Source organism: Dromiciops gliroides, chromosome 1 (genome assembly GCF_019393635.1).
Source record: "Dromiciops gliroides isolate mDroGli1 chromosome 1, mDroGli1.pri, whole genome shotgun sequence".
Classification (NCBI taxonomy): Eukaryota; Metazoa; Chordata; class Mammalia; order Microbiotheria; family Microbiotheriidae; genus Dromiciops; species Dromiciops gliroides.
The window spans coordinates 172431378-172450333 of NC_057861.1; the positions used below are offsets into that span (position 1 = coordinate 172431378).

Genomic DNA, 18956 nt, shown 5'->3' on the forward strand with positions numbered 1-18956 from the left:
GGCCATGGTTACTTATAGGCCAGGTAGGCTGAGAACAAGCCTAATCAAACCACCTGGGACCCTCTGTAGCTTGGGACAGTGCATCCTGGAAGCAGTGCTCCATGTTAACAGGGAGTTAAAAAGCCAAGAAATAGGAGGTGAATATGAGCAGACAGAGAAAGCAGCAGACCATTGAAAGTTTCTTTGGTGGCAAGGTAGGTCAAAATACACCCTCAGAAGAAGATAATAACAAAGTCAAAGCTTTCTCTTTTTTTTATCTAAAGCTTCTAAGAAAAATAGGAATTGGTCTTAGAGCATGGAAGCACTCAAAAAGGACTTTAAAGATAAATTAAGAGAGGTGGAAGGAAAAGTTAGAGGTAGAGGAAAAAATGGAAAGAGAAATGAGTGTGATGCAGGAGGGACATGAAAAAAAAAAGTCAACAGCTTAAAAAGTCAAGTTGGCCAAATGGAAAAGGAGGCACATAAACTCTGAAGAAAATAATTTCTTAAGAATTAGGAAAGGGGGCAGCTAGGTGGTGCAGTGGATAGAGCACTGGCCCTGGATTCAGGAGGACCTGAGTTCAAATCTGGCCTCAGATACTTAACACTTAGTAGCTGTGTGACCCTGGGCAAGTCACTTAAACCCTAGTGCCCCCCAAAAAAACAAAAATAAGAATTAGGAAAGAGCAAATATAAGCCAATGACTTAATGAGAAAGCAAGACACAATAAAGCAAATCCAAATGAATAAAAAAATAGAGAGCAATATGAAATATTTCCTTGGAAAAACAGTTGACCTGGAAAATAGATCAAAGAGAGATAATTTGAAAATCATTGTACTACCTGAGAACCATGATATAAAAAGAACTTAGACCTCATCTTCCAAGAAATTGTCAGGGAAAATTGCCCTGATATTCTAGAAGCAGAAGGTTAAACAGAAATTGAAAGAATCCATTGATCACCCCTAGAAAGAAATCTCAAACAGAAAATTTCCAGGAACATTGTAGCCAAATTCCAGAAATCCCAGGTCAAGGAGAAAATATTGCAAGCAGCCAGAAAGAAACAATTCAAGTACTGTGGAGCTACAGTTAGGATAACATCAGATCTAGCAGCTTCTACATTAAAGGATCAGAGGGCATGGAATATGATATTCCAGGGGGTAAAGTAACTGTGATTACAACCAAAAACCACTTACCCAGCTAAACTGATTATAATCTTTCAGGGGAAAAATGGGACTTCAATGAAAAAGAGGAGTTTCAGGCATTTGTGATGAAGACCTGAACTGAATAGAAAATTTGACTTTCAAATACAAGTCCCTGGAGAAGCATAAAAAGGTAAACAGGACAAAGAAACCATGAGGGATATTAAAAGATTAAACTGTTTATATTCCTACATGGGAAGATAATACTTCTAACTCATAAGATCTTTCTCAGTATTAGCACAACTGAAAGGAATATACTTAGAGGGCACAAGTGTGAATTGGATATGAAGGGATGATATCTGTAAAGCATTTATTTTTTGTTTATCATTTTTTGTGGGTGGGTGGGGGTGGTCAGGGTTGACTGGCATGCCTGGAGTTGTGAGGTTGGTGAGTGTCTTGTGTTTGAGGCTGGATTTGGGCTTGGGTCCTCTTGGTCCAGGGCAGGTACTTTGTCCACTGTATCACCAAGCTGACCCATGATGACGTCTTTAAAATAAAGTTAAGGGGCAAGAGGAATGCACTGGAAGAAAGGGAAAGGGAGAGGTGGACTGGGGAAAAGAAGCTCAGATAAAAGAAATAAGAAAAAGCTTATGGAATGGAGAGGAAGATGGGGAAGGAGTGGGGGAGTGAGTGAGCCTTACTCTCATCAAAATTGTCCCAAAGAGGGAATAACATACACACTCAAGTGGGTACAGTAATATATTTTGCCCTGAGGGAAAGTAGGAGGGGAAGGGCATGGGGCGGGGAAGAGGTGAAGGAAGAAAGGAAAGGCAGATTGGAAGAGGGGGCAGTAAAAAGCAAAACATTTTTGAGGAGGTATATGGTGAAAGAAGATAAAAAATAGAGTAAATATCAAGGGGAGGAAATAGGACGGAAGCAATAGTAACTGTGAAAGAAATGATGAGCAGGATGCTATCAGAAGGACGTATGAAAAATACAAACCATCAACAGAGAAAGAACTGATGGTATCTGAATATTGATTGAAGTATAATTTTATTTGTTAGTTCCTCTTTCTAAAGTTATTTTGTCTGTTTTCTTTCACAACCTGACTAATGTGAAGATGTTTTGCATGACCACACATACATGACTTACATTGAATTGCTTGATTTCTTAGGGAGGAGTGAGGAGGGAGGGAGGAAGAAAATTTGGGACGCAAAGTTTTAAAAAATTAATGTGAAAAAAAATTTTTTTTACATGTAACTGGGGGAAAATTCTAAATAAAAAAACAAATTTAAAAAATAGCTGCTTTCAAATAAATGAAGAATAATTAGCCTTGTTCCACTTGGCCCCCAAAAAGAAGAACTAAGAAGTTGCAAATTTAGTCTTGATGTAAGGAGAAACTTCATCAGCACTACATAAAAGCAGAATAGGCTGCCTCAGGAGGTAGCACATTCCCATCATGAAAGGTTGGATGATGACTTTCCAGAAAGAGAGAAGTGGAGATTCTTGTTCAGGTATGGGTTAGAGAGGATAGATGTTAACGTTATTTCCAGGTTTGAGAATCTGGGATTCTTTGATTAGAAAGGAATGAATTTGTATGATATCATAAAGGAAGACTCAAACTAAAATTAGTGACAACTATATATGGAAGATGAGGGAGAGGAAGGATTCACAATTAACAAACATTTTGAGTTTGGATAATTTTTTAAAAACTGTTACAATTAATAGGAAAATGGAGGCTGGGACAGGGATCTACTCTTAAGGAGAAGATAAGGAATTTTGTTTTAGAAGTTTTGAGTTGGACAGAAATGATCTAAGTGGGTATGTCCACGAGGCTGCAGGAAATGCAAGGCAAAAGGTTGACATATAAAAGTGAGACATGAAAACAAAAACTTAGAAGTAATCCACACAGAAGCAAGACTTGAAACTACAGGAAAGATCTCATCTCTCTGTGGGAAGGAGACTGAGGACCAAACCTCTGGGAATAAATAGTTAAGGGAGAGGAAGAAGGGTATTCAAAGAAAACATTAAAAAGAAAGTTTGATAATACATACTTTCTAATTCAGAAAGCACCCTTGCTTCAGACCAATTATCAGTTAGAAACAACATAAAATAGATATGAAAATTTCTAAACAACTTAAATTAGCACTCAAGAGCTGAATTCTTTAAAATTTTTATTTTGAAATCATTTGCATCTCAATTACTAGGTTTTTAAAAAAATATATAGAGAGTTTAGTTGTTAATTGCTTTCCATTTTCTGGTTTTTGTTTTGACTTTCATACTTTGGCAAAAGAATGGATTTTTTTCTCTGTGGATACTTAGACCCATTGTCAAGATTGTCCTTTAAACAAGAAGTACTTTAATATAGAATTGACATGTATTTTTCTAAGGTTTCTTAGAAAGGTCTGAAAACAAGGCCCTGATCATCTCGCTAATTAAATTATTACATTTTTTATTGCCAATTACTTACAGGTGATGAGTTTTTGACAATACTTGGAAATAATGGTTCTTGATGTTTTTGGTGAGGTTGCTGTTTTGAAGGCTGCAGGGCAGGCAAGTTCTGTGGCAGCTGAATTGGTTGTAGTGGCTGATGGCTAATTTTTTGTTGGGGATGTGGCTGGACCTGGTCATCTGGTGGAGGTTTAAGTTCTAATTCAACAAAGGATTGTTTTGGCTCTATTGGCTGAAGTTGTTTATTCACAGATTGCTTTGGTTCCAAGTACTGTGGAGGAGGGCCTAATATTTGACCAACTTGAAAATATGGATATTTCAAAGCCTGAAAAAAACATAGAAGACATTAAATGAACATATGAAAAACTAAAATAATAATAATAGGTAGTGTCTAGAAATCACTTTAAGCTTTGTGATGTACTTTATATGTGTTATCTCATTTGTAAGTGTAGCATTGATCATGAGGCCAGAACTCTATTTAAAAAGTTTAATATGTAGCTTGTTGATTTTCTTGTTATTACTTTAAATTAGATGTGATGGTTAATGACACAAACTGATTTTTAGTGGTGGTAAAATAATTGTCAGTTGAAATTCTGACTTTCAGAAAATCTATGCCGTTTATGAAAATTTGTGATTTGAATGTTCTAAGTAACATTCAGTTCATGGTTAATTCATAATTTTCATGATCTTAAGTATCATAATTGCCAATATTTGAAAACTGTAAGGAGTATAACAAATATACAACACTACTTGGTATGAAGAGGCACTAAAATAAGAAAATTTTTGGTAGGATAAAATAGAAGCAGATTGAATAAAATGATAAATATTTTTGCTAATTTAAAAAGAAGACTAAAGGTAAAGGTAAAGATTCAGAAGGGGGCACAGCAAACTTTAAAAAAAAAGTTTGACTTTTTAAATGTGGTATAATATTAATTTGTTTTGCTCTATCTAATTAAGATTGGGATCACCCAAATTTGTGGATCTGGGTTGAAGATTTACTCCATGTTTTATTTAATTGCTAATCTGTGTTTGTCATAAATATGTCATAGAATTAAACATTTTAAAAAATTCATTTTGCAAGTTCCATGGATCTCTGATTCTATGGATTAGGGCTTTTGGGACATGATGGTGAGGTCATTCAGTACACAAATTCTCTATTGGGTAGGTAGCAGATGAATTAATCTATTCCTAAATCCTTCCTCACCTACAAGAAGCAAAGTGGCCTTTCCTCTTTCTGTTTCCTGAACAGAGAGGAAAGAGCATGGGTTTCTTGGCCAGCAGGGTTTGCAGGGTGTGAGAGAAGCAGACAGGAGTGAAACAGGGGAAAGAACAATGGCAAGTAAAAGAGGAACTGAGCTCACCTCTCTGTGTCAGTCAACTAAGAGCTCAGGACCCATGAAGACTGAGAACTATGTTGACTGGTAGTTTTGGGGGTATTTATAAATAATAATACTGGTTGGGGGAATGGTTTGGGAAAATGAGTCTGACCTGAATCACTTTACCTTCTCTTTCAGAGGGATGGTTCTTTACATGTTTATATTGTAATTCCAAAGACTGAAACCCTAGCATACCATGTTATCAAAAAGTCCAGGACCAGCCCTGTGGAGATGACAGGGTATAAAGAAAGGCTACTCAAGAGCAGGGACCAATACCTCTTTGGGTCACTTTAACCTTGATTATCTGCTATTTTCCTGCTTAAGGGGCACAGGTAAGTTAATTTTTCTAATTTATCAGGAAAAGGGCCTATAAGGGACTAGAGGGAGAGACTGAACTGTTTGGAAAGTTCTCTGAACAATGTATATAGTTTATAATATTAAACTTAAAAAGATACTAAATATGCAAGAAAATCAAATGTAAAAAATGAAGCAATGGAGACTGTGTATATTGTACATTTTTTTAAACCAACAAGTATTTGCTGAGCTTATGTCAAAGACAGATAACCACACTATGTATTTATAAACACTTAAAACCCCAGAATAGCTGAAACAATTGAAACCTTAAAGAAAACAAACAAAATATATAATGTACATATATATATATATATAAAGTAATATGTAAAAAAACCTATTTTCATGGTAATTTTAAAAATTCTGTGTTGAAGACAAGAAAGCTTTTTCCTTTTTTTATATGGATAAATTAGTGATAGATCAGATAGTATAATTTTTAACACTTGAAAATAGTTAATGGTGCAATTCATTTAATACTTGAAACTTCCTGAAGTTAAAGAATATGGTTGGTTCCTCTCCTACTGTTGAATTTTATTATTTAATATATTTGCATTGACAAACATGAAGGGAAATAAATAATTTTTAATAATATATGCATGTAATACTTATCCAATTTGGTAAACATTGACATGAAATACTGTATGAAAAGTATTATGCTAGGCTTGGGGGTATATACAAAAATTGACTAGAACAAGGTATGTGATCTAATGATACCTCACATAAAGAGAGAGAATAAAACAAAACTAGAGATAATCATAATAGTCTGCATTACATAAGTATAAAGAAACTATAAAGAAATAACAGATCATTTTTGTGCTTGAGCTTTAATGAATTTGCTTTAACGTTATGTTTTATTTGCCACAACACTAACTCTCTAAGTAACAGGCTAATGATTTTATGTATCTTAAAAGATGGAATATCCTTCTATGTAAAAAGTTAAGTCCTTTTCATCCATTTCTACTGGCAGAACTACAACTAAATAGGGAGAAAGGGGAAGATGGGGCTACAGAAAGTGAAGAGAGACAATCAATAACGGAAAATACAGAGAGATGGTAAGGATAGAACACTGAAGAAAGACTGTGAAGAAGGGGGAAAGCATACTGAGGACAATGAGGCATCAAATGAAGGGTGAGATTGAGGGGAAAAAAAGAGGCTTAGAGGGAGGCAACAGTGTATTTTTACTGCCTGATAACAGTAATTAAATGCTGAGAAGCAACATATAACCACCTCTTTTAGGTTTTTTTTCTCACATGTTGGAATTTAGGCCTTGCTTTTTTTGCCTAACCCTGAATTCTGAGCATTTCTCTTTGCTTAATCGTCAGAATCACTTTTTTAGGTCCTTTAGGAAAAACTCATACAATTTTCAGAGACTATGGACTGATGTGACTGTGCTAAATTTGCAAACACCAAGACAGACACCCAGAGCAAAGAGTGAAGGGATTAATACTGCCCCTTTGCCTTGCCACATGCTACCTATCTGTGAGGGTCAGGAACAGAAATTCTTCCATGTTTGGGGTCAAAGAAACTACTGTGGCACTGTAGGGAATAACATAATCTGTTATGAATGAAGGAATGGATCCTCTCAATATTGTATAGTTTCTCTGTATAGCAACAATAAAACTCCTACCCTCAAATTATAAGGCAGGACCAATTTTATAAAGAGTGGGGGCTGGTGGTCATTTTTGTTATGTGATTTGAAGTACACCTTAACCTCTTATCATCTCTGACCTCAAATTCTCCTTTCAAACTTGTCTAAAATGCTGCCATTTCTTTGGGTTGAGTATGGTTCCCTCTAAGCTCCTCTTTTTAGACAGAAATTTCCCTAGCAAAAGGGAAACATTAATGCATGCAACTATCTTAATTATTCACTCAGGTAGGTCTTCTCATGATTCTGATTCCTTTACAATTTAAAGATTTTATAATTTGGTCAAGGTCAACCCTGACAAAGGGACACTAGATAAAGAATGGAATTTCCCCCAAAAGTGAGGGAGTCATAACCTGGCTTGCTGTTGGTCGTTTTTTTGGGTCCCAATTCAGCATGTCACCCATAAGTTGTATAGCTTCACTACTTGCATTGGGAATTAGTGTTTTCAAATTTATAGGAACACATTGTGGAAAGCGGAAATTCATAGAGGATGCAAGCTGGTACCCTTCTGGCCAGTCACTCTATTAAAAAAAAAAAAAGAAAAAGAAAAAATAGACTCAGTTTTTTCTTTTTTTCATTTGGAAGTTTAATACAGATCCAAAGCCAAACTAAATATGTAAATTATATATCTCATTTTATCACAACATACATATAGCAATAACAATCAATCATATACAATTAGTGTTTTTGAAATCAGATAATATCTATGTAACTTGAGGAGCAAGCAGGGTGTTATTTATTTATCTATTTTTTCGGTAAGGGCCACTGTTGAGAAATCCCAGTGAAGAAATTATTGACACTAATGCAGATCAGCAACTATTCCAAAACTTAGAGTATCAGAGTTGCTTGGGGTACTTAGAGGTTAAGTTGCTTGGTTGGGAATAGAGCCAGTGTGTCAGAGGCTGAGCTTGAAGCTAGGTCTTTCCTACTTGAGAGGGTCTAGGGAGAGATAAACAGCTGTTTTAGGCTAACAGAATTAAGCTGAGAGAGAACAATAAAAAGTCAGACAAAACTACTTTTCTCATGTATGAAACGCGATAATAACATAATGAGTGATTTTCATGCAGGGTTTGTGGGGTCAATTTCATTATCCATAAGACCACTACCTTACATTTTTTCCCTGAGAACTATAATTTTGAAAAGGTAGCAAAAATCTGAAAAATATATTAAAACCAATCATGTAGACAATTGCCTAAAACTGAAATGAACAAAAAAAATTACCTGTTAGGCTTTCATAATACTTTCTAGGTTCTATTTTTCTGTGCCTTTACTGAAGACAAAGAAGAAAAAGTAGTAACCTTACCCCTCACTAACCAAAAATTGTTAACAAGGAGTTGTTCTTTCAGAAGTCCCCAGTGACCTCCTACTTATTAAGTCCTTTTTCCTATCCTTGTTCTCCCTGATCCATCTACAGCTTTTTATACTGTTGTCCACCCACCACTTCTCCTATGTCCTCCCCTCTTTCTTTCTTCCCTCTGAGGGCAAGTCTGAGAGGTAGAAAGAACACTGAACCTGCCAACTAACAGCTCTGACAATGGGAAAGTCACTGGATTTCTCTGAGGCATTTAGTTTCCTCATCAAGAAAATAAGGAGGCTGGACTAGATGATCTTAAAATTCCCTTCCAGCTTTGGTAATTCAGGCCACTCCTTTGTTGACTCCTCCTCTTCCCAAAAGGCCAAATCTAGCCTCTCAGATACCTTTGCCTTCTCTCACCTGACCATTTCATTAATTTCTATGATGACAACTTCTAGGCTAAAGACTCCCACATATTCATCACCAGCCCCGACTTTGTTTTTTGAACTTCAGACACACATCTGCAATTGTTGGCCACTTCCACTGGCACCTCAAATTCAACATATCCCAGACCTAACTTAGCTAAACCTATTTCTCATTCTAATATTCCTATTTTTCTCCACAGCACCAACCTTCTCCCAATACCCAGGTTCTTAATTCTCAAATTAACTTTGACTCTCCCCTCTCCCTCACTTCTCAATATTTTTATTTATGATGAATTGTAGTGTGATTTTTTCCCCCAGAATGCTGGGTATATTTACATCTATATTTTCCAAGAGGGAAATTGTCCTGTGAGATATTATTATAACCAAGGTATTACTGTGCTAAATAAAATATAAAGAATGGACATTAGGCATGCCTATAAAATCGTTTGATTTTTCATGTGTGATTTGTGGAACTTATCTTATTACTCTATAGTCATATCTTACATAACTTAAATATTCAGTAACATCTATTAATAACAATATATAACAATCTGTTTATTTTATTGTCTATGGTGTATGAAATTATTTTTTTTCTTTTTTTACCCTATATTTGGACTTGATTGGGAAACCTTTGAGATTAATCTGATCTCCCCATGGGCCAAAAAACTCCCAAAAAACACCTTAGCCAATGAAAAAAAGGTAAAAATCTGATCCAATTTTCAAAATTATGGGTTAAAAGTGCTTACCTTTCTGGGAGTCCCTAACACTTGGCAAATTTTGAAGATTTCATCTACCTCACTTGTCCCTGGGAAAAGAGGTCTCAATGTATATAGTTCAGCCATTATGCTCCCAACAGCCCACACATCAATGGGAGAACTATACACTGAAGATCTTAACAAGACTTCAGGGGCACGATACCTGTGGAAAAACAAAATACAAAACAGGATATATGTTCTATTTGCAGTTCAAAATATTTATTAACAAAATGACTCCAGTTCAGTTTATAAGCTTTGGCCAATTAACAAACATTTATTATGTCGTATGAAAGACATTGTGCTAAATGCTGGGGATATAAAATATAATCTGTCCTCACAGAGATTATAATCTAGTTGATACATTATATTACACACACACACACACACACACACAAATGATAAATCAATATAGCATTTGAGTGTTTGTGATGCTATGCCCTGCCTGTTTCCTAGGGAGCAGGGGAAGGGTAAGAAATAAGTTGATATTACAAAATTCCTATAAATTTTTTTGTTTGTAATTATAGTAAAATATAAATAGTATGTGAAGATAGCTTTCTCCATGCCTCAACCCCAAGACAAGAAAAAGGTTTCCTGTTTCTTTTGGGGCATTCTAGTCACCTTAGTTCAGCTGATAATAATAATAAAAAATAGAAGTGGCCTACCTGGGACCTTGAGTTCAGAACTGGGAAGGAAGTCAAGTTTGGGACTATGAGGAAGTACAGATCCAGGAGGTCCAAATGACATGTGTAGGTAGATGTATGACTATACCTTTCAGTGTAGGTACAATGGAAAAGATCCAGTTTATAAAATCTACTTTAACAGACCACTTAGAAAAAAAAGCAAGGCAAAAGGGTAAGCAGGCTCTGAAGGAGCTAGCAATAAGACCTCAGAGAAAAAACAAGGCAGTCATAGCCAAAATTCAAAAGATAGCAGATTTGGGGCCCAGCTAAGGAAGAGTCCTTTTTCTCTGCTGGTCTCTGGAGTTAGGCAGAAAATAAAGGAGAAAGTAGGGGTGAAGGAAACCCATTTGTGGTCTTCTGGGTAGAGGACAACGAGTGAAGAAATTATAGGGAGCTGAAGGAAATAGTAGTGACCAGAAACCAGAGAAAAGCACCAGTGAACCTGGTGGTATGGAACCCCGTGCCAAAAAAAGAAAAACAAATTGATGTTACAAGGTACATGAAGACTGTTGCATTGCGGACACCACATTGGTACAAACAATTGGTACAGTTATGGAATTCAGAGGAAGGACTGATTGATTTTTTAGAATGATTCAAGAAACAATTAGAGATTACTTTATCACTCAGCACTATCAGAACCTGCACTGTGAATACTTAATTGCAAACTATTAACATAAAGATTTTGACTCTTGAATATTTGGGGGTAATTATTTCTATAAAATGATATGAGGCACAGATGTTAAGACTCAAAAGTCACCCCGCCACCCCCCCACACATAAGTAGAACACACTCTACTAGAGTGAAATTTTGTGCTTTCTGAATGAAGTAAAGATATTTTTATAATAATTTAGAGACCCGAAAGAAGGAATTTCCTTTTATAAGTCACTGCAAAATTGTATTATTCCAACTTCTAATTTAGGATAATATTTAGAGCTGGAAGGGACTTTAGAAATTATCTAGTTTGTCCTGTTTGTGACATATGAGGAATCTGAAGCACAGAGAAATAGTCTTACCCAAGTACCTTACACAGGTAGTAGGTAGCAGAGGTGTAATTTTTGACCCAGAATTCTGTTTCCAGATCCTTCCACTGTACCACCCTGAATCTCATCTTTGAGTTTTTCTTTTCACCCACTTTCTAAAATCCTACTCTAATTTTAATAATGGAATTTCTCAAATTATATGGCTTGGGTGGGTCTCTTACCACACTATCCTTAGTAACTAGAATGGTATGTTCTATTTAGAAACATATTTGGAATGTTTGTTGTTTTTTTCTCTTAACTCCCTCCATTTAATTAACACATTCCTAAATTTTAATAAAAGGAAATTTCTGGGTTCTACATTCTCTCTGAGGTGAATAGTGAATTGCCAAAAAAAGCTTTATGGCAATATTTTTAGTGAAACTTCAATATGAATCTAATTTTTTTCTTTATCAATTACTTACCACCTGGTAGATACATAATCAGTATATGGTGGTTGTGATCTTAATTCTCTTGCAAGACCAAAATCAGCAATTTTTACAAGTTCTGGACCCATACAAAGCAAATTTTCTGGCTTCATATCTCTATGGAAAAATCCTTAGGAACAGAGAAAAAAACCTAATGAATTATTATGACTTTTATCCAGATTTTATATTCTCTATAAGAATAAACCTTCTCTTAAAACCTCACCTGGAATGAAAACTACAATTAGAAGCCTGAATTTAGGAATTAAAGTTGAACTATTATATGATTAGCCTAAATGGAATACTTGTGGCACTGGGATTGGTGGCATTTGAAAGACTTTTTAATAATCTGACTTTCTAGGTCACAGAACTACAGTGTCGTATATTTGAAAGGTGTCTTCGAGATAATTTTAAAAAATAACTTATCCACCTATTACTTACTTTAAAGGTGAGATTATTTGAGTTTAATATTTCTGCTTAAGAAACCTACAAATCAAAAATAAAGACCCACATCCTTAAATTAGTTCCCTTGCCTACAGTTCTCATAATTGAAAATCCTTTTATGATTTTCCTCTAGTAGTTGCTTAATGTAAAATATGCCTAAAGGGTTATAAGATTTTTATTACAGCCTACTTGTATAAAAACAGGGGCAAAACTGCATTTCTAAAACCTAACAGAAACAGGTGTTCTCACAAAATTTAGTGAGCCTAAAATATATGCAATGTACATTATATCTGTTTGATTTTCCTAGGAGCTCCCATTTATGGAAGAATCTGGATGACATGCTCAAATAATTGCATTCTATTAGTGTCATGATGGACTTTCATCCAAAGTAGTCCTCTTACGTCTCAACGTGGCATGGAGTTGACCTTAAATTCTTGAAGATTATACTGATGGAAGTTGAGCTTTAAAGCTTGACACAATGTATGACTTTTAATATGAGTTCAGCAAACAACTTTATTGCATATATGTATCTTTTGAACCTAAATAAATTCAGAGAGGCTCACTACCACAGTGTTAGCTACCAAGTTCTAAACATTTTTGGCCACACCTCCTCAAGGTGGTTTACTGAGAGGCAGAGGGCTTTCAGAAGGCATCTGTGGAGGGAGCACCCCATAGAGATAAAATAATGAATCTTTGAAATATCAAAGTTTAAGGGACACAGAAGAGCATTAAATGGTGTTATGGATGTCTAGAGTTGGTAATAGTAAACATGGGAATGGTTAATGTAAACAATGAAGGCTAAAAAAGACTTCCATAATAATCACCCTTCCCCAGCCAAAAATAATTTTAGATTATTTGAAAAAACCTTAGTGGGTATAATATTAAAAGTAGCTTTGTCCCCAGAAATATTTATCTGGCACTAAGAAAACAAGATGACTTGTCAAATCCACTAGATTAATTTCAGACAGAAAAAAAAATTCATTTTGATCATACGGAGTTAAAAACTATACATCTCTAATGGTAGAGTCTCACCAACATTAGCTTAAGAAACCTGGTAGTTAACGGATTGGCTTCAAATTTTAGCTTTATAATTAAATATATCAGTAACTAATTCAGTTTGATTCAAAAGCCATCTTGTTTACTCTTGATAGGTGTTTCTACAAACTCTAAGTCTGGAGTGCTTATCAAACTTCAAACAAATTAGTGTTTATAAAAAGATTCATCATTTTGGAGCCATACTGTTTAAAGTCAGAAATATATCCTAAGCCAGTTGGCTGCAAATTAGCTAAGCATTTATTATTCACTTTGTGAATTATATACTATAAATTTTGATCCCAGGCTGACTTGTTTCTTCAATCAATTGACTGCTGTCATTGACTTTTCTCTGTTTGGTGAAGGCAAACTAATTTTATAATTAATCTAGGAAATACATTAAACAGAAAGCTAAATCTTGACCCTCAAATCATAATTAATTGATGAACAAAATATGTATGATTTTAATATTATATACCAATTTAAATTATTCATGAGCACACTCCCATTCATTAAAGTGTCAATAATAATTATTAATAACAATACCAATAATAACAACAATACACATTTATGTAGCATTTTCCTCACAACAACTTGCCAGATAAAGGTCTCCTTGATATATTTTCAGAAATTATTTAAAGCTTTTTAATACTGCTTTTCATAAACACTTTCTGAAAATATATCAAGGAGATCCTTATCTTCAATTTCACTACCATGCTGCTAACTGCAGCCTTGACTGACACCACCTTCCTCAGGCTCCTCTCCCCTCTATTTGGAGGACTAGAGGACAGTGTCAAACTCTTCTCAATGCCTTCTCTTATGGGGGCAGAAACTGGACTTGGCTGACTCCACTTTGCATCTGCTGCCCTGCTTGATTTCTCTTTTTTTTCCCAGGGCAATGAGGGTTAAGTGACTTGCCCAGGGTCACACAGCTACTAAGTGTTAAGTGTCTGAGGTTGGATTTGAACTCAGGTCCTCCTGAATCCAGGGCTGGTGCTTTATCCACTGTCCCACCTAGCTGCCCCCCCTGCTTGGTTTCAATTCCATGGAACAAGAAGCTCCTACTCTGGGTACCCCTAGTATTCCTTCCTCCAACCTCCTCCGCCTTGCTTTCCTGCCTCCTTTTCTGTGTTGTCTCCTCCTTTAATTAAGTTTCTTGAGGTCAGGGCCTGTCTTTCTTTTATTAATTATATCCTTAATCGATAGCACATTGCCAGGCACATAGTAGTTGCTTGATAAATGTTTAGTGGATTGGAGCATCATTTTGAATCTGTGAATGCTTAAAAACAAGAGTTTTTAACTTGGGAACTTTCTTTTTAAAAGAATCTTGAAAACTGTCAAGTTATCTCAAGTCAACAAACATTTATTAAGTGACTACTATATGTCAGATATTATTTTAATATAATTTGTTTCCTTTGTAATTTAATTTTTTGTATTTAAAAACTGAGAAGAGATCCATAGGTTTCATCAGGCTGTCCAAGGAGTCTATAACATAGACAAGGTTAAGGTGTTGCTTAAAAATAGAAAGTAGTATATATACAATAAAACTAGACCCTGAGGATAAAAAGATAAAGGCTAAAAAACTGATTTCTATATAGTTGGACTTGGCAACTTTTTCCAAATAAGTATCTAATTTTCATTTTTCTTAAGTCTTTCAGATTTTAAAAAAATTGAAATCATAATTATTTATGCACAAAAAGTATACATGAAGAAAAACTTTTTTAAAATGTAGTTCAATTTTTTCTTTTTAGCTATTTAGCTTATGTGGTGGAAAATTAATAGTAACTGAGAACAGAAACCAAGCTATACAATTTATTAGCAAAACAGGAATAATAAATGGATCAATTGGGGGGGGCAGGTAGGTGGCACAAGGGATAAGGCACCCAGCCCTGGATTCAGGAGGACCTGAGTTCAAATCCAGCCTCAGACACTTGACACACTTACTAGCTGTGTGACCCTGGGCAAGTCACTTAACCCTCATTGCCCCACCCTCCCTCAAAAAAACCCAAAAAACCAAAACAAACAAATAACCGGGTCAATAGACTCATTGGACAGTCAGTCCAAAGACAATACAGAGTGAAACGAATATTTATGTATTAAAAACAATTACTCGAATAAGACCAATTAAAAGAAAACAATTAACTAGGATTCAAATCTAGATAATTTGATTTCCAAGTTAAGGAAAGATTAGGGACTTTCCAAGTTGGAAGGGAAGAGAGCAAATAGGTGCAATTCCCTGAAATCAGAAGAAGAGGTGTTGTTCTCCCACTGTGTCTATGTTCAATAAAAGGAACAAGGAAATAGTAATTGATTGACTAGTACAGGGCCAGTTTTGAGATAAAACATATGGGTTGCTTAAGATAAATAACTGTGGGAAAACTCCTTGCATCAATCTTTGGATCTAAACATTAAGAAAGGGTGGTCCAGCTTTCTAGCCTTACAAGGCTAGGTACAAACAATGCAATTCCCATAATTGAACAGAAAGGGAACTGGAGATAGATCCAGAATTGAGTCACAAGATGGATTCAGTGTGTGATTCACTCAATTCCCACACCTATAATCTTCTGCTATCACCCCAGCATCAGCATGTGCCTGTATCTGTCACTGTAAATGCCTCACTTACAATTTCTGTGCATACCTTGCCTTTCTTCAGAGGAAACAATATTAACAACACTCAAAAGATACATACCGTGCTTATGGATAAAAGCTAGTCCTTGCAAAATTTGATACATAATGTTTCTGATGACTGACTCAGGGAACAACTTGTTTCTGTAAATAGGCAAATGAACAACAGTTAATAAATTATTTTTAGACTTAAAAAATTCTTTAAAATCTCTTTTAAAAATCCCCATTCCAGGGCAGCTAGATGGCTCAGTGGATAGAGCACTGGCCCTGGATTCAGGAGTACCTGAGTTCAAATCCAGCCTCAGACACTTAACACTTACTAGCTGTGTGACCTTGGGCAAGTCGCTTAACCACAATTGCCTCACTAAAAAAAAACCAAAAAACCATTCCCCAATTATTATATAAAATAAATAACCCAACCACCTCTACAATTACTTGAATCATGCTAATGATTCAATCATATAATTAATTACTTGTCTCATGGGACTTCTGGCAATAGATTAGGGGACTACATGGATCATGGGACTGACTCAGTATGGTGATTTCTATGTCTCTATTTTGTGGTGTTAAAAATATAATTTTATCAAGGATAATTTTAAAGTGCTATTCACATGTCTTGAAAACTAAAAAAAAAAATCAATGTCTTAATTTGTGAAAAACTACAAAACTATATTTTAAAATTAAAAAAAAATTACTTTAGACTTTGGAAAAATCCAAACCTGATATCTAAAAACTGTAGGATATTACTCAACAGCATTGACATTTACTGAATCCAAAATTGATGGTATCTGCAACTTTTTTTAAAAAGCCAAAACAAAACACTAATGACTGTGACCAAAAAAAAAAAAACAACTCAAAGTATAAGAATTTTAAGATTGGACCACTTGAATAAATGCTTCTCCATTTTAAATGTAAATGAAATCTAAGTTACTGTTTTAAAAAGGACCTAAAGTAAAGTTGAAAAAGATGCATTCATACCTTTTGACCAGTAATACCACTACTAGGTCTGTATCCCAAAGAGATCATAAAAAAGGGAAAAGGACCCAAACGTACAAAAATATTTCTAGCAGTTCTCTCTGTGGTGGCAAAGAATTGGAAATTGAGGGAATGTCCATCAATTGGAGAATGGTTGAACAAGTTGTGGTATATGAATGTAATAGAATACCATTGTGCTGTAAGAAATGATGAGCATGCAGATTTCAGAAAAACTTGGAAAGACTTATGTGAACTGATGCTGAGTGAAATGAGCAGAACCAGGAGAACATTATACACAGTAACAAGCAACATTGTGTGATGATCAACTGTGATAGACTTAGCTCTTCTCAGCAGTGCAATGATCTAAGACAATTCAAAGACCTCATGATAGAAAATGTTATCCACATCCAGAAAAAAGAACTGTGGATTCTGAATGCAGATTGAACCATACTGTTTCTACTTTTGTTTTTGTTTTCATATTTTGGAGAATTTTCCCTTTTGTTCTGATTCTTCTTTCACAACAGGGCTAATGCAGAAATATGTTTAATGTGATTGTACACATATAACCTATATGGAATTGCTTTCTATCTTGGGGAGGGGAGAGGGAAGGGAGGGAGGGAGAAAAATTTGGAACTAAAAATCTTATGAAAACAAATGTTGAGAACTATCTCTACATGTAACTGGAAAATAATAAAATACTTTTATGATAAAAAGCAAAAGAAAAACAGAAAAAGATGCATTCATCACTGCTAAGTACTGAGGAAACTCAGAAACAAAGAAAATGATTAGCTGACAATGCTCTGATAGTGAGTCTACATTCAATGAATTAACTTTTTTCAATTAAATCTTTTCTTCCAAGAGCATTAAAGCTGAACCTGTAAAATTAACTAGACTGGTTTTATGTAAAACATGATTTGACTGAGAGGTTTTCAAAGGGATGTATTTCAAATAGTGTATTTTCATTTTTATAATGTATAATGAGATTTAAAATGAACTCTTTTCTTATTTCCCTTTGGCTCCATATTCTAGAACTAAGTCAGGTGCTAGAATACTGCAATAAAACAGTAGGTAGAGAGAGCTTATAATTACAAAGAAAAGTACAACTGAACTTAGACTTGTAAATGATTTTGATTATTTGTTGAAATATTTTAAAATCATCTAAAACTTATAAATGTATTTTATAGACTTTAGAATAAATCTTAGGGGCAGCTAGGTGGTACAGTAGATAGAGCACAGGCCCTGGAGTCAGGAGGACCTGAGTTCAAATTCGGCCTCAGACACTTAACACTTACTAGTTGTGTGACCCTGGGCAACTCACTTAACCCCAACTGCCTCACTAAAAAAAAAAGAAGAATAAATCTTAAACTTGGTAGATTGAATCCAGCAAATATCTCCCACAAATAATTATATGTATAAAATTAATATTTTATAAATATTAAAAATAAATAATGACATAATTAATTTCCTTTATAAAAACAGGACTAGGCTTTAGCTACAGATACAATACATTTAACACAGCATTTTATTTGAAAAGAATGTATATTTGTTTTAAATTGAGGTTGAAAGAGAACCTGAGGGGGCAGCTAGGTGGCGCAGCCCTGGAGTCAGGAGTACCTGAGTTCAAATCCGGCCTCAGACACTTAACACTTACTAGCTGTGTGACCCTGGGCAAGTCACTTAACCCCAATTGTCTCACTAAAAAAAATAATAATAAAGAGAACCTGAATGTCTTCCTTGAAAAAAAATGTCCAATGTCAAATTTCCCATAACAATGTTTCCATAGACTTTAAAAATTCCAATGGCAAAAATTATTTTAATGGTTTTATTCTTTCTTACTTTCATGTAATCACTATCCCATCATATATTACATATGTTTGTAATTCCATACATTCATTCTTCTTAAAAATAATAAACATTTTTATTTATAGTTTAAAGTTCCAAATGTTATCCCTCCTTACCTCCCTCCTCTCCCCCCTTCCTAAGGAAGTAAGCAATCAGATATAGGTTATACATGTGCGATTATGTAAAATATTACCATATTATCATTTTGAATAGGATAACTTGAATAAAAGAAAAAAAGAAAGTAAAAATGGCATGCTTCAGTCTGTGTTCAATCAATATCAGTTCTTTCTTTGTAGGTCTATAGTATGTTTCATCATTAGTCCTCTGGGATTGTCTTAGATTGCTGCCATACATTCATTTTTTTTTTTTAATTAAAAAAATATTTTTTTAGTGAGGCAATTGGGGTTAAGTGACTTGCCCAGGGTCACGCAGCTAGTAAGTGTGTGTTAAGTGTCTGAGGCCGGATTTGAACTCAGGTCCTCCTGACTCCAGGGCCGGTGCT

At 34.9% G+C, this 18956-nt stretch overlaps 1 protein-coding gene across 8 annotated transcripts in view; it reads right to left on the reverse strand.

The window, feature by feature from the left end:
• Positions 1-18956, reverse strand: part of MAK (male germ cell associated kinase) — a 93698-nt gene that overhangs the window by 39862 nt on the left and 34880 nt on the right. For all 8 annotated transcript variants that reach the window (XM_043970469.1, XM_043970457.1, XM_043970452.1 and 5 more), the window contains 5 exons: positions 15702-15781; positions 11537-11669; positions 9407-9578; positions 7295-7462; positions 3589-3894 (listed from right to left, as the gene is read on the reverse strand). In XM_043970469.1, coding sequence (XP_043826404.1) covers positions 3589-3894; positions 7295-7462; positions 9407-9578; positions 11537-11669; positions 15702-15781 — 859 coding nt within the window. The remainder of the gene's footprint in view (positions 1-3588; positions 3895-7294; positions 7463-9406; positions 9579-11536; positions 11670-15701; positions 15782-18956) is intronic.